General features: G+C 40.8%; 1 protein-coding gene across 5 annotated transcripts in view; it reads left to right on the forward strand.

Moving 5' to 3' along the window:
• WAC (WW domain containing adaptor with coiled-coil) overlaps positions 1 to 17173 on the forward strand; it is a 48631-nt gene that overhangs the window by 13096 nt on the left and 18362 nt on the right. For all 5 annotated transcript variants that reach the window (XM_083579607.1, XM_083579608.1, XM_083579610.1 and 2 more), the window contains exons 4-6: positions 15611 to 15717; positions 16431 to 16546; positions 16623 to 16735. In XM_083579607.1, the coding sequence (XP_083435733.1) occupies positions 15611 to 15717; positions 16431 to 16546; positions 16623 to 16735 (336 nt within the window). The remainder of the gene's footprint in view (positions 1 to 15610; positions 15718 to 16430; positions 16547 to 16622; positions 16736 to 17173) is intronic.

Consider the following 17173-nt stretch of genomic DNA (forward strand, 5'->3'; position numbering starts at 1 on the left):
AGTGGCTATTTCAGGAGTGGTGGTCACACAAGTGTTCTCTGGTTGGTCTTGTTGGGTACTTTTCAGCTTGTGCAACTTGAGGATATGGACAAGTTATTTGGAAAGATGAGAGCTACCACATGCACTCTTGATCCTTAACCTTCCTGGCTTATTAAATCTGTCAGGCAGTTGGTTCAGATAAGATAGTAAATCCTTTATTGTTAGAGGGAGAAGTTATAATGACCCTGAAGGAGGCTGCAGTGAAAAACCATCTTAACACATAATTTACTCCCCTCCGCATGCTTTTTCTTCATGTTATCAGTATAATTGTGGCATGTGTTGTCATTTTGTTGCCATTGCTTAGCAATGATTTGACTCCTAATTGTCTACTTCAGATTGCCAGAAATCTACCAGTAAATTCCTATGTACCTTTGGTCCATCGTGTATTGAATTTTCCATACCTGGTTAAGGTGATGAACATGTGATGACAATATTGCACTAGGTTTTCTTGGGTGAAGCTGATAATTGGGATCCTTTCCAGTCTGGTTTCCAGGCTTGGTTTTGGAACTGAAACTGCTTGGTTGCCTTGGTGGTGGTTGTTTACTGGGTGATAAAATGGGGGGCGGGGAGTTGGCATTTGTCTGTCTCGAGACAATGGAGTGTACCTCCGGAGTTGTTGTCAGACCACACAGAAGTGACCTAGGGACACAAACCTGGGCAGTGTGTATGGAGGAGGTCCTGGGCTATCCAGAAGACAGAACCCCTGATGTGGTCTAAAGGAATTAAAGCAATATGTTTGGCACCAGCTTGGCTGCAGGGGTTGCTAGGAGGTGGTGTACAAGGTGCAATCCAGCTGTTTTAGGGACTTCACTCCAGATTTGTGTATGATTTATTCCTTAGCCTTTTCTTCTTCCAAAGATATCTCACAAAGTAGCAGAGGTTTAGGATCAGAGTTTTCCTTCTCCTGGGTGGACTACCTTCCTAGGTTGACAAGTCCCACCTGCCCCTCACTTCCCTCTGCAGCACTTGCAGAAACTTCCTTCTTGACTGTAGGACCCACTATTGGTCTCATCCGCTCAATCCACTGGAGCCTATCTTTGCATGCAGGAGAAGTCCCTCGTTTACCTGGCTTAGCTGGCCTGTTGAAGCAGTTTCCTGGGGTGTGGCCACTGCCACATGCTGACAGCTTATAGGAGCCAGAGGTGAGAGTTGAGTGCCAGGTGGGAACCAAAGGTAGACACTCCAGAAGGAGGATGACGTGTCCCCTACAAGAGGTATTATCTCTCACATAATGCCCCATATACCCCTCCCCAGAACCCCTGGGAAGTGTATCCCTGTTAATTCCTTTAGTCCTCTTGGTAGCTTTTGATGCCATCAGCCATTGTATCCTTCTGGGTTATTTCTCCAGGTTAGGAGTGGGGAGTCCTGTTCTGAAGTGTGTGCTCCAGAACATCATGCTGGGAGACTGCTAACATGACCATTGGCCTGTGGGATGCCACAGTATTTCAGCCTGTCTTCCCTGTTTTAACATCTACATGAAACAGATGGAAGATGCTTTCCAGAAATTTGAGCTAAAGTGTCATTAGTATGCAGATGATACTTGGCTCTTAATCTCATTTCTAATTTCTAATCTCAGGGAGGCAATGGAAATACTGAATTGTAGACAGGCAGCTGTTTTGGCCTAGATGAGGGTGAACAAACTGACAATCTGGACAAGATGAAATAATCATGGATTAGGTATTCTGTCTGTTCTGGAGGTGCTTTCAGTCCCATTGAAGCATCACATTTGAAGTTTAGGAGTTCTCTTAGGCTCAGATATGTGCTGGATGCTAAGGTGCAGGCAATGACCACGAGTGATCTTTACTGATTCTGTCTTGAATGCAGACTGTGTCATTTCCAGGAGAAATTAGACCTAGTGTCAATCATTCATGCTCTTGTCAGCACCCTGTTGAATTATTACAATGCACTCTACATGGAGCTGCCATTGAGTATAGTCTGAAAGCTACTGTTGGTTCACAATGTGGCTGCCCAGATTCTGACAGAGTGCTTGTTTATATTGCTTTCAGGTTCAATTTAAGGTGCTGACTTTGATCTTTTAAAAATCCCTAAATAATGTGGGACCAGACTATATTGGGAATCACATTCTTCCATATGACCCTGCTTGGGACTTTAACACCACTTCATATATTTCTTTTGGTTCTGCTGCTGTCTGAAATAGGTTACATGAGGACCCAGGAAAATGTGGTGTTGGCAAAAAGCCTCACCACACCCCTTTCAGTGGGCAGTGAAGATTATTTTAAGCAAGTTTTTGTAAGATTCTGACTTTATCAAGTGTTTTGCTGCTATTTTTAAATGCTCTGCTGTGGTTTTGCTATATTTTATTGTGGCTGTCAGTGATTATTTTATCTCTGTATTATGTTTAAGCAGCCTTGTGTGCATGGTTCAGTAATATAAATAATAAGCATTCTGAGAATGTTTTCCTGCCTTGTACATCTAACACATATCAGTGAGCCATGCGACCAGTATTAAGAAGTTGGTGAAATCATCCCATTCATGAATTGGAAGTTATGTTACTGGGTTCTGGTAAGGTGAAATGCTTCAGCAGATGCATGTGAGGCAGAACTTGGTACAGAGTAAGATGGTTGAAAGTAGGAAGTGGTAGCATAATACTAAAATATTACTTATTTTTCTACTTGACTAGATGTAGTACTGCTTGGGAAAGAAACTTGCATTCTTCCTTTCTTGTATTTCTTATCTAGAAGATGCTTGGCAAAAATTTGTTGCCTTTGCTTTACCAAGGGTACCTGTGCCAAGCATATCTCTTATATATAATTCAGGGGAATCTTTTCGTTTCCTTGCCTGTTCCCTGTTGAAGTTCCTCCTAACCTTAATCTTTACCCTGCACTTCTTATAAGCATGTATGTACACAGCCAGAGGGAAGAACAAGCCCCTGCTGCTGTGAGAAATATACTGTGTTTTCTAAACAACTGTTTAAGTGGAGTCTCCATCCTGAAGAGAGAAGCATTACAATTATTTAATTATCCATACATGCATACATACATGCATATATACCCCGCCGATCTGGCTGGGTTGTCCCAGCCACTCTGGGTAGCTTCCAATACACATAAAAATAATAATAAAACATCAAACATGAATAGTAACAATCTAATCCAATATAAAAAGTCACAGTAACTTTTAAATTAACAATTTATAAAAAAACAACAACAATTTATAGCAAATAAAGCAGTATTCAGTAATCCAATAGAATCCAACAGTAAACAGTAAAATTAAACATCAGCACATAATTAAACAGTTTACACCTACCAATTGCAATAAAGAATTACTAATCTATAATCAGTAAAAAATAACAGCAAATCACAATGCATAAAATACAAAACATACAAAACGATGTAAAATGATCAAATTGAGAAACAAGGACACACAACTTACAATTTTTTTTTTAAAATATCCCTGAACTCCTCTTTTCCCAGCTGCTTCTGCTGCTCTCAAAAGTCATGGTCTGTTAGACTCCCAGGACTGGAGGGGGTGGGGCAAGGCAGATGGAAAAGCCATTGCCTGCAGAAAGTCTCTCTCCTCTCACTACTATGGTAGTGTAGGAGCTATATTCTCCCTCCCCACCCCCTCAGTATAGAATAGCATTAACAGCTCTTGCTGTGCCCTCTCTCCGTGTCGGTGTCAACTCTTGGGAAACTGGGTTAGCATTCACGGGGTGAGGTGACATTTATGGTTCAGGCATTTTTGTAAAACCCAGCAGTACAGGAAAACATAGTGCTACTATGGCTCCCACATTTCCAGAGCAATGCAGATTTTGAGCCCTGTAAATGGTGTCTTTACGGCCACTGATAAAACATAGTGGTATCCTTTCACTATTTTTCTACCAAGAGAAAGTTTACCTGTGCAACAGTGACAGAACTGCTGTGATCATCTGTAGGGATGCTTATTAAGCTAAGTATTAAAATAAGTGCTTTGTTTTAGGTTTGGATTACTAATATACAGTTGACTTGCAACTTCTGTGGGAGTTACTTTCCATGTATGGCATGTAAAGCTGAAATAACCCTGAATATGCCCCCACCCAAGCATCCCTACCTTTCTGAAGGTGGCGGTCTGAACAGACCTTTGCCCTCCATGCAAGGTGGAGAGCTTTTAAACTGTCTGCACATTTGTGCATTTAATATGTGCAATATTAACTGGCCAGCCACCAAGTGTATAAAGCTGTGGTTGTGGAAGTTAAATGCCATGCAGGGTGCAAGTTGGCCTATACATTTGAAGGCTATATTTGGTGAGGTCCAAAACTTTTGGAGAGGATGCTTTTGTTCTTTCTCCTAGTTCTTGGCATTGGCTTACTTTGAGAGAATTCAAGATGCTGCTCTCATTCTTTCAATAGAGAGCATTTGTTTTACAGTCATTCCTCGGGTTAAATATGCTTCAGGTTGAGCATTTTCAGGTTATGCTCCGCGGCGACCCAGAAGTAACAGAATGTGTTACTTCCGGGTTTCGCTGCTTGCACATGCGCAGACGCTCAAAATGACATCATGCGCGGAAGTGGCGAATTGCGACCCGCGCATGCGCAGATGCAGGGTGCGTTTGCTTCAGGATGTGAACGGGGCTCCAGAACGGATTCCGTTCGCATCTAGAGGTACCATTGTATTTATAGCATAAAAGCATTTCTGGATACTACATAAGGTGGTAAAAAATAAAATTAGAAGTTTGGATAACTTAATGCAGGGGTAGGGAACCTCTGGCCTATGGGCCTCATTAGGCCTACCAGGTTTTTCTGTTTCACTTGCAATCCCATTTTGGCCAAGCCATGCCTATTTGCCCTATACCTGATGTCACATTTTAGGAAATGTATTCTTGCAATACAAACACTATTTACTAAAATAATGCAAAATTGTAGTTTACATGTGATAGGCATTCAAAATTAGAAAACATAAGCTACATGAGGTATGTTCATTCGCTTATTTTTTCAGTTTTGTTAATGTTGTATCAATTATAAATGTCTTATTGATTTGTTAAACATATAATATGACTTATGCTGTAATTCTGATGTTTTGCTTATTTTTTTGGTTGCTGGTTCGTTAAATAGTATAATACAAATTGCAATTGTTTTACTGATGCTTTATTAATTATATGATTTATGCTGTAATTGTGATGATCTAGGATGTTACTGTTACTTACTGTTTCTAAGTCGCTTTGGGATTCATTTGAATGGAAAGTGGCATTGAAATACAATGAATCAGCAATCAAATCAGGTGTGCAGCAAGTAACAGTCTGGCTCAGCCAAAATGAGATTTGAAGGCACTGCTGATCAGAGGTGCTTGCTGATTGGTCTTGAGGAGAGCTTTGCAAGACTTCACAAGACTTGATAGTCTGCTGATCGTTGGGTCTTGTGAAGCCCTTTGCACTACAGTGAGATTGAATTGATTATTTGATAGGCCTGTCATATAACTGGGTTCTTTATATTGGTGATTACAAGACTAATTAAGTTATTTGATTAAAAAATATCGCTATAAGTATGTGATGAAAGTTGTGTAGGAACACAGAAAATAAGATGCAAGCAAATATGGTTGACTTGTATTCAGTTAATGCAGCAGAGTTGAGAAATGATAGTGCTTCTGTAGTGTTTTTGTTTTGATGACTCAGCAACTGCTTCAGTAACAGTGTGTAACTGGAGAGCCAGTGTGGTGTAGTGGTTAAGAGTGGTAGATTCATAATCTGGGGAACCAGGTTCGTGTCTCCGCTCCTCCACATGCAGCTGCTGGGTGACCTTGGGCTAGTCACACTTCTCTGAAGTCTCTCAGCCCCACTCACCTCACAGAGTGTTTGTTGTGGGGGAGGAAGGGAAAGGAGATTGTTAGCCGCTTTGAGACTCCTTTGGGTAGTGATAAAGCGGGATATCAAATCCAAACTCCTCCTCCTCCTCCTCCTCCTCTTCTTCTTCTTGTAATGTTATTTAGCAATTAGCAGGTTTAATATTCAGCATTTCCAGTAATTATTGGAGAAGAAATATAAAAGCTACCTACCTAAAATTCATTTTTATAACTTCTGTTTTTGAACACGATACCTTAACATTTAAAAAATACTAGTCTGTTTAGACATGCTTACAAATAATAAAGAAAATCTGGTAGTCTTGAAAATGTGGCTTGAACAGATCACCTGACTTGGCTCTGGCCTAGAAGCCTCACCAAAAGCTTCTGCTAACTCTTGTGTCTTTTTCTTGGCATCAGTGGGAACCAAGCTAGTTAATACAACGTTGTGCTCTCTGGACTTTTATCTAGTGGTTGCTATGTTTCATAAAACTTTTTATATACCTTCTGTACAAAAGCAGGCACATTTACCTTTTTACTTCTGTACTATTTTTAATGATTTTCCAGGTTTTATCATTTAAGTGTTCTGATATTTTATGGGATTGCAATATTAAACCTATAGAAGTGTTTATAGAAATCAGCTTAAAGTAATTTAAGACTGCAATCATCTGCACACTTACAAGTAAGCTTGTGCAACACAGTTGGGTTTACTTATGCACAGTGTTCTGCTGTGCATTGTGTCTTCATATGAAGATGCTTCAGAACACATTTAACCATTTGAAGAAGCCTTTATTCAGATCTTTACTGTTGAAAGAAAAAGAAATATTGCACTTAAAATGACTGACATTTTATTACAGTGGAACCTAGGGTTACCTACCATCCTCCTTATGAATGCTTCGGGTAACGAGCTCTGCTAATCTGGAAGTAGATGCTCCTGGTTGTGAACTTTGCCCCGGGATGTGAGCAGAAGTCGTGCAGCGGCAGCGGGAGGCCCCATTAGTGAAAGTGCGCATCATGTTAAGAACAGTTTCAGGTTAAGAACAGACCTCTGGAACGAATTAAATTCATAACCAGAGGTACCACTGTATAGCATCTGTGGTTGAAAGTTTAAATTAAGCAAAACGTTTTCAACATTAGTTATTTGAGTTGTTAGTGATGAAGTTTGATACTATTTGGGAAGTCTAAACTCTAAAAGATCCAGTTGCTCTTTACACCAGGGGTGGCTAATCTATAGCCCTCCAAATGTTGGACTCCAACCCCCATCTGCCACAACAAGCATGTTCAGGGGTTGGGGCTGAAGGGAATTGTAGTTCCACAACATCTTAAGGGTCAAAAGTTCTCCACGTCTGCTTTACATAGTTTAAGATGTGATAGTTTTGGAAAACATCACTTCCTCCCTCATCCAACCATTCACATTGATTAGAATTAATACTGTTGTACCTTTTAAGGCCACAGAAACCTAATACAGACATTGAGCTTAATTATTATATATGATAGTAGTCCTTACCCATTTTATTGGTACCAATAAATCTCTTGCAGCTAAGGCTGTGATAGGGTAGTGATACTGGATTTATTTTCTAACAATAATTTGAATACTGTACGTGCAGATTAAAGATAATACAGAACCAGAAAGAGGTTTGCTTGAAATATATTTCAGTGTACGAAGAGGAACAATTTCCTTTTCCTATTTGAACATGCTGCTTTGTAGCTAATAAAAATAATCACAGCTTATGTATGTGATAGCTTGGGCTGGCTTGCTCTTCTCGTCCTTTCATATGGCTGGAAGGTAGGTCTTCTGTTAAGTTTTGATTCACTTTCAAAGAAATTTGGTTTTGTGTTACATATGAATTTAGGAATGTAGCTTTCAGCTAACAGTGATTACCAGTGTTCTGGCAATGAGCTACAAAACCATAAATGACTTGGGGCCTTTATACCTGAAGAAGCACCCTGGAAGCGTTGATGGAGAGCTTCTGACCCTTGTTAGCATCCCATCTTTGTGTGTTGCACATAGTGTGATGTGGGAGAGAGCCTTCTCTTGTGGCACCCTGCTTGTAGAAAGTCTGTTTCACTTATATTTGACTGGCATTAGTCTTGTTTTCATTTTGGCACCAGGTTAAACTTGGTTATTTGCTTAAGCTTTAGTAATTGTTAATCTCACTGATTAATTTGTATTGACTGTTAATTGTATGTTAATATTATTTATTTTATCAACTCCTGGTTCATTGTTGGCTTTATTACAAGATTGGTGTATCCTGCCCTAAAATTCTCGGATAGAGGACATATTGATGTAAACTGTGGTGCTTAGCTCATACTTGATCTAAAGCCAAGATTCTTTGAAAGTGAAACTAAGCTCTGCAGAAGACTTCCTGATCCTGCAGAAGGAGCAGAGAAGTCCATGGACCTGATCGTTTCCCCTTGGGTTGTGGAGGTTCATGCTGAACCATGGTTTAGCATTTTATGCAAACCGGGCTTATATTTGCTTCATAATGGATCTTAATCTATGGTTTGCTGCTTTAAAATGCTTTTCCTGGAATTCTATTGCTTCTTAGGCATTGCTATTTTGTCCTAGTCTTGCAAATGCACAATGTTTTCCAGTATGTCCAATACTGGACAGTTTGCCCCTAGACAATCGGGGGCTTTGCAGCTCAGTACAACATTAGAAATGCTGGAAGTTGATGGTTTCGAATAAAGAAAGAAATAGACAGTTTTCAGGTAAAATATTGCATACTCTCATTTTGTAAGGCTATGACACTCCTGGTTCTCAGTCTTAGGTGTGAAGTCTGCTGCATCTACATCATGGAGGTGTTCGGCTTCCTAAAATAAAGCTTAAAAGAGGAGTTATTTCTTTTCCAGAAGCTAGTTATGTCTGCACCTTTATAGAAGGTGTGGCCAGTGGTATATGCAAATGAGATTTCTGTTCTAGACCAGCCATTGTTCCTGCCTTGATGGCTATTGTTAATCCTTTTACCCAGAATCCAATAGCTGGATGAAATGGGTGTTAATCAGGGTTTGGGTGACATTGCATCAATCAATCTGGTGTGATGCATAAGACCCCCACCTTTTTCACTTTGCAAAATTTCAGGGTTCTAGATCAGGGGTCAGCAACCTTTTTCAGCAGGGGGTCAGTCCACTGCCCCTCAGACCTTGTGGGGGGCCGGACTATCTATCTATCTATCTATCTATCTATCTATCTATCTATCTATCTATTTTAAAAAGCATGAACAAATTCCTATGCCCCACAAATAACCCAGAGATGCATTTTAAATAAAAGGACACATTCTACTCATGTAAAACATGTTGATTCCTGGACCGTTCCCAGGGCGGATTTAGAAGGCGATTGGGCTGAATCTGGCCCCTGGGCCTTAGTTTGCCTACCCATGGTCTAGATCAAAGAGTGAGGCAACTGAGTTCTGTAGCATAGACACTGTGAGATTGGTGCTATCTGGTGTGTTCCTGCTGTCTTGAGAGATTATAACGGGTCCCCTCAATTCTTGTCACACTAGAGCAGTGGTTTTCAGCCAGGGTGCCATGGCACCCTGGGGTGCCTTGAATGATGGTCAGGGGTGCCACGGCCAACACTAGCCTGTCCCTCCCTCCCCCCCATGCGCTCTCGCGTCTCTGCCTTCCAAAGGCTTGCACAGCTGGTTGTTGCAGCAGCCCTGTCTCAGGCAAACGGTGCCTCGGGGGCTGGTTGTCAGGAGTAAGCAAGCAAGCGGACAGACAAGTCCCAGGCCTCTGTGGGGCAATGTGAGGAGACATCTTTCTTTGGGGCAGGGGCGGGGCAGCTCAGAGACCAGGGACAGTAGCAGCAGCTACCTGGAGGACTCCCAAGGAGAGGGAAGAGGAGCAGAGACTGAGGGAATACTCCACTAGGAGGGTGTTCTAAAAAGGGTGAGAGGCTGCTAGCTCTGAAGGCAAGGGGTGACATAACTAGGCACCTGAGTCCCGCAGGGGTGCCCGCAGAAAGAATATAGTTGGTCAAAGGAGCCGTGGACTCAAAAAGGTTGAAAACCTCTGCACTAGACGATAACTGCCAGCTCACTGCCCTTCAGTTGCTATGGAGAGTGTTAGATGTTTTCCCTGTCAGAACAGACAGGGTTAAGAGCACTTTGGGCAGAAAGATTGTATAGTCTTCTAGATGAAGAGTTTCTTGCTCTTTTTTTGTATGAAGGCACTAGAGTTTTAGGATCCGTATTAGAACAATGACTGGCTATCTTCCAGGGCCTCAAAAGCCGCTGGGATGTTTCCAAACGCAACAGCAAAAGAACCCGTTGGTTCCTCTAGAGAGCGCCCGTCAAATTTGAATTGCCTCATGAGTTTTCATGAGGATGCAAGGTTTCTTTTCATGCCTCTGTGATATTTATATTTGGAAGCATTTTTTAAGTGTAGCAAGACAGAGTCCCAGTTTGCTCTTCTGAATAGCTGCAGTCCAAAATAGGTGAATGAATAAATTTACATTGTGAATTATTGAGGAGTTTGAAGGGTTTCCCTAAAGAACGGCCTTGCAGTTACCTTGCTAAGTAAAAATTAAAGATGAGCTTGTTTTTATCCCAACTTTCATGAGGCTTCTGTCTTATCCATTTCAGTGGCATAATAACCTCTCTTTTTACCAGAGTTTCAGTTCCCTGGCTAAAGGAACTCCTGGAATAATAATAATAACAATAATAATTCAATTTATTACCTGCCCTTCATCATCAGGTTCCGGGGTGAGTTCGAACAATTTTAAATTCAATTTTAAAACCGTGAAATCATAGCTTGGTATAGGGCTTAATTCTCTGTATTGTATGTGTAATACACCTTTTAATTATATATTATGCTGAAATCCTAAGAAGGAATGAGAAAACTCACTCCTGTTAGCGAATGGGCTTGACTGTATCAGGTGTGTACACCAAGGGGGGCGGGGATTATGTTTGTTGCTTGCGGAGAGCACAGAGTGTTTTCTATTGTACCTTATCAGATAGCGACTTGGTATTCTCTTAATATTTTCCTCAATATTAAGGAATGTGCTTGGTAAATGAAATCTGGAATTCACAGTGTCCAGCCTGTTTTCTGGGTCTTCATGCCTTGATTACTTCATCTTAGTATTGTGAGCTTCTTAAATCCATATGTTGTATTTTAGCAAAAGTAGAGACTGGTGGAGTGAACCTGTTAATAGGCAAGCTTCCTGTAGAAAGACTTTCCTGTTGAAGAGCTTCTGGACTGTTGCCTCTTTTTCTCCTGTTTTGTCCAGTGGAGCCTTTCTTACATTGATTTAAATCAGGGTTTCTGAACTTCTGAGTTCATTGTCTCCGTGTTGAACTTTTAAAGTTGCCATCAACCCACACTTTACATACTAGGAATGTAAAGGAAATAAACTAAAGGAATAACAGTATGTATTCAACTTTTATTAGTTATCCATCACTATTACTAGGAATATCAAATATAAGAAAGGGAAATAGAGCAAGTGAAAATAATGATGAAACCATGCCATTCTGTACATGCCGTTTATTTCTGAGCTTAATAGTTTCTATTTTTTTGCTCTGTACCATGCTCTGTACCATGTAGGGTATGTTACACCCCTAAGAGTGCTGTTAGACTCAGGTCCTGCTTGCATGCTTCCCACAAGCATCTGCTTGGCCACTGTGAGAACAGGATGCTGGACTACATGGACAATTTCCCTGATCCAGCAGGTTGTTATGTTCTTATTGCCCTTTACGACCCCATGGTCTTTATTCACATCCTCTATCGTCCCATTTACCCCAGGAGGTCAATATAAACTGCTTTGAGAAACCCAGAATTAAATTACAGGGTGGAATTGCCCTGTTTTTCTTCTTCCCCAACCCTAGAGTTTCACATTCCTATTATATATTTATTTATAAATTTATTCATAAAATGTTTGTTAAAAGTATGTATCAAACTTGAACTTTTCACATCAAGAGCAAATTTGATATCCTTTTGATTCAGTGAGTGCGTGACACATTATCATCTTTATATGCTAGCAAATGAAACTTGCATTTTGCTAATATGAGCAGAGGTTTCCCAAATCCAAGTCTGATTCAAATCTGTAGATAAGTGCTTGAATTCTACCAGGGTGAATTGATGTAAATTAAATAATGATTTAAATCAGCAAGAGAAAAAGTTGGAGTTCCCACTGATACGGCATATATTTCTTAAAACTTAATGGTGTTTTATTTTACAACTAACAATGGTTACTGTATTTATCTGTGTATAAGACCGTCAGTCTCCCCAAAAAAGCTTAACAAGTTTGGGTGCAGTAAATATATTGGTGCTTTGAATATTTAATAAAAAAAGCGAAGTTGCTCTGTTTGAAGTTAAAATATTGATTTCTTAATTTTGGGTTCAAAAAAATAGGGGTTGTCTTATACATGGGGGCATCTTATACACGGGAAGATATGGTATTTTCTTACAACCAGGCCTTTCATCTATTTATTTCATGTTATACATCTTACAGACTTCGTTTTTTTAAAAAAAACAAAAAAAAAAAAACAAAAAAAAACAACAACAACCCCCATATAGTTCAAAATATTGCTGTACAAGTCTCTCCTATGACTGGCAGCCATGACAATTGATTAAGTACATCAGATTATTTTTATTTTCTTTCTAGTTATGCTCCTTTATATTTCACTTTGCCTTGGCTTTGCAACCCTTTGGTTGCAAAGTAGCAACCAAAAATGAAATACCAGTGACTGATAATTACTGGCAGACTAGAGCAGTTTATATTTACAAGGTGATGGTGGTTATGTTGAGCTGGTACAGTGTAAGGGCAGTATTCTACCAACTTCTCCATCAGCATAAGAATTGCCACTAGCACAATGAGACTTCGCCCTTCCCTCCCCCCCCTATGCACACCCCACCACCCCACCATTTCCCTGAATCTGCTCTGGGGGGTTGGGGAGAATCTAGAACAGATTTAAAGGGGTGTACGAGAAGGGGGATAGTTCTTCTGTGCAAGCAGACAGCTTTGTGCTGATGAAACTACTTAGCACTAAATTGAATACAATCCTAAGTATTCATATGTGAGAAATGATCAAATTGGTTCTTTTACATAAAAGTCCTTTGGCTCAAATGTATCTGATAGAGGGTCTTGATTTGGCTTAGAGATTAACTGTAGTGCTTATATCTAGATATTTAATATTAACTTATTTAAAAGAAACATTGGCTGAAATCCAACACCATGTGAGTTGGCATCTGCAATCTGACTACCCCTTCCTCTTCTGTCTGCCTGCACTGTCTGCCTGCAGTCCCCCACCCACCTGCTCCAGAGGTTTGAACAAGGCATAGTGTCAAGGGTTAGCTGCAGAGGGAAGAGAAAAAAGGAAAATTGTGTTGTGCAAGCAGAAGTCTGTAACGTTGGCAGATACACAACTGAATATCACCCTTAGTATATATACTTAAAAAGCAACACACACCATTTTTATCCACCCTAATTCTTACAGCCCAGCATTTGTGAGTGTGTCTTTGAACTTATATTGCAGTGGTGGTCTTTAAGGCATACTTAATATTCTACATTTGACTCCCAGATTTTATAATGCTCCGATTTTAGATTGTTCTAGTGGCGAATGTGTTGACCTACATTTATGCTAACTTGTAGGTTTCAGAATAGAAATGGCCTGGCCATTTTGAAGTACACATAGTATTTTCTCATTTGGAAGGATTCTTGTACAAATAAGTTGCCTAGTAGTATTTCATGGATTGTTGTAATTTAGCTGTCAGTGTGGTACTAGGATTACTTTTGAATTAGGTGCTCCCATTTTGAGTGAGAAAAATGCACATTTCCTACTTTTATAGTAATTGCGGTTTTTTGGATAATGATGTATATACTTCAGCACTCTGGATCATGTGAAAATGCCCTACTTTGAAATCTCTGTAAATAGGTAGTCTCAGATATTATTATGTATGAAAAACAGACATCATTAGATCCCTTAGATCTATCCAATTACCGCCCGGTTTCGAATCTTCCATTCCTGGGTAAGGTGATTGAGAGAGCGGTTGCTGAACAGCTTGGTAGGTTTCTGGATGAAACATCGGCTCTCGATCCATTCCAGTCCGGCTTCCGCGCTGGTCATGGGACCGAGACGGCTCTGGTCGCCCTAACAGATGATCTCTGCAGGCAGCTGGATCGAGGCGGGTCAGGGCTGCTGATTCTTCTAGACCAGGATTCTTCTAGACCTGTCAGCAGCCTTCGACATGGTCGATCACGAACTCCTAGACCACCGCCTTGCCGACGTGGGGATCCAGGGCACAGTCCTCCAATGGCTGCGCTCGTTTCTCTCTGGTCGGGGACAGAGGGTGGCGCTTGGGGGGGAATTGTCATCGCGCCACTCCTTGGTGTGTGGAGTGCCTCAGGGTGCGATTCTCTCCCCGATGCTTTTTAACATCTTTATGCGCCCCCTCGCCCAGCTTGTTCGGAGTTTTGGGCTGGGTTGCCATCAGTATGCCGATGACACCCAACTCTATCTGTTGATGGATGGCCATCCTGACTCGGCCCCAGACACACTGACCAGATGTCTGGAAGCTGTGGCTGGATGGTTACGTGGGAGCCGGTTGAAGTTAAATCCTTCGAAGACAGAGGTGCTCTGGCTGGGACGGGACGATATGGGATTGAGGGGGCAACTCCCATCTCTTGCGGGGGTGCAATTAGTGCCAGCACCGTCCGTTAAGAGTTTGGGTGTAATCTTCGATACCTCCCTCTCTATGGAGGCGCAGATTACAGCTATAACAAAGGCGGCATTTTTTCATCTCCGCCAAGCTAAGCAGTTGGCCCCTTATCTCTCTCGCCCTGACCTAGCCACTGTGATCCATGCGACGGTCACCTCCAGACTGGATTATTGTAACTCGCTCTACGTGGGGCTGCCCTTGAGACTGACCCAGAAACTCCAGCGGGTGCAGAATGCCGCGGCGAGACTCCTTATGGGGTCTTCGCTGCGAGACCACATTCATCCGGTACTATACCAGCTGCACTGGCTCCCGGTGGAGTACAGGATCAGGTTTAAGGTGCTGGTTTTAACCTTTAAAGCCCTATACGGCTTAGGACCCTCGTACCTACGGGACCGCCTCTCCTGGTATGCCCCACAAAGAAACCTACGGTCTGCAAATAAAAACATCCTGAAGGTCCCAGGCCTCAGAGAGGTTAGGCTGGCCTCAACTAGAGTCAGGGCCTTCTCGGCAGCGGCTCCAATCTGGTGGAACGCTCTGTCACAAGAGACTAGGGCCCTGCAGGACCTGACATCTTTCCGCACGGCCTGCAAGACAGAGTTGTTCCACCAGGCCTTTGGTCAGGGCACAGCCTGACTCCCTCCTCTGGCAACCTGCACAGAGTTTTGCTTAATGGTCGCCTTCAACTTGATTTTAATTAATTTTTATAATGAAATATTTTTAGAATGTTGGTTTATTTGATTGTTTGATTATTTGATTGTTGTTAGCCGCCCTGAGCCCGGCTTCGGCTGGGGAGGGCGGGATATAAATAAAATTTATTATTATTATTATTATTATTAAATGGATTTTAAATGCCTTAATATAGATATAGGTTGAACAGTAAGTTTCTCTTTGTGTCTTGTAGAAGTTTGAGTCTTGTTTAGGTAAAATCCTTTCTTTTCATTGGTTATATAGCAACTTTACAGGCTAATCCTATTTAGCTGAGCTAACAGAGCCATGTATAATTTTTAAGCGAACAGGAAGCACTTGTACAAATCAATACATATCAGGAATATAATTTTATATTGGTCTGTCATCTGCTACATGATATAGTAAGCGTTTTTACTTTTATCTGAAATTTAATATAAACTTTTAATTTTATTTTTTAGGGACCAGTTATTCTCCACAAGAAAATTCTCATAACCATAGTGCTCTTCATAGCTCAAATTCACACTCTTCTAATCCTAGCAATAATCCAAGTAAAACATCAGATGCAGTAAGTATCTATGGTGAATTATGCAACTTTGTTTTACTTTACCCACAGACAGTGCTTTCTCTGGCTAATTTTCAATTAATGCAAATTATTAGAGCAAGACTGGTCAGACTGTGTTCCACATTCAGTATTTGAGTTCATAGCACGTAATTTGAGTGATAAATACACATTTCAGAAAGCTATTCTCTTGCATATTGTTTTGAACCCATTGTTTCTTCAAGTCTATTACGGCAGTAGGTTTAAAAACTCTGGCAAATAGAACATCCATGAATGAAGATGTAGGTGTACTGTTGGAAATATTTTTACCCATTGCAGATGTAACATTGGTGTGTGTTTAGGGAATAGACTATGGGATTGTGCATTCTGTCCCTTGATTTGTCTGATTGAATGTTCAATTCCAATTTAAAGAAATTTGGACAATCCCAGATTCCTTTTCACAACATTTATTCAACCCAGTTTGGAAACGGAATTTGGATTGTCCTCAGATTGAGCTAGAAGTAATTATGATCAGATTTAAACCAATGTAGGTGGGATGGCATGCACAAAAACATGACCCAGTGCTGGCATTGTCTGCACTGACCTTAATCTCTATGAACACAAGGGTTCCTCTTACTAAATTAAAGTATATGTTAAAGGACAAACTGGAAAGAGGGGTGGGGTTTTTTGGGTATAATATATTAAGCTGATTCCATCACTTTTGCCCTCCCTCCCCCAAGTCCTATGATTCTGCAGATGACTGGTCTGAGCACATTAGTTCTTCTGGCAAAAAGTACTACTATAACTGCCGAACAGAAGTTTCCCAGTGGGAAAAACCAAAAGAATGGCTTGAAAGGTAAGTACTAATATAATAGGTGAACTGCAGTGTTGTACACTTGATATGATTTAACTGTTTGCTTTTTCCTCTCCAGAGAGCAGAGACAAAAAGAAGCAAGCAAAATATCTGTCAACAGTTTCCCAAAAGACAGAGATTACAGGAGAGAGGTGATGCAGGCAACTGCTGCTAGTGGGTTTGCTAGTGGAAGTATGTATGTTTTAATACAATAAAAAAATCTGCCTATCCATTTTCTATGCTTTGTCAGTAATTTCACATCAAAACAAATTTTACAGATATGCTAGACTTTCTATGTGTTTTCTTGATGTACTTGTGCCTGATTCTTGCATAGACTCTGAAATGGTTCCTGTGATTTATTTTATGAGCATGAATTGTACTCACAGCCCTTGCACAAAGCACCATACACTGGTGCTTTCCCCCTTTTCTTCAATGACAAGTTCAGGAGCATATCTAAAGTTCTCTGTTTGGGTTGAGAATCAAGGTTGCTTTGTGTATTTATTAATTTCAAAAATGGGTCAGTTTAGGAATTGTTATAAATATTGCACATTCCACCTTTCTCATGAATTTCAAGCACAATTGTAATGTCAGTATTAAAGCATACTGAAGATGAAACCTTTTGTTTTTATA

This window comes from Podarcis filfolensis (assembly GCF_964270895.1).
Source record: "Podarcis filfolensis genome assembly, chromosome: 12".
NCBI classification, from domain to species: domain Eukaryota; kingdom Metazoa; phylum Chordata; class Lepidosauria; order Squamata; family Lacertidae; genus Podarcis; species Podarcis filfolensis.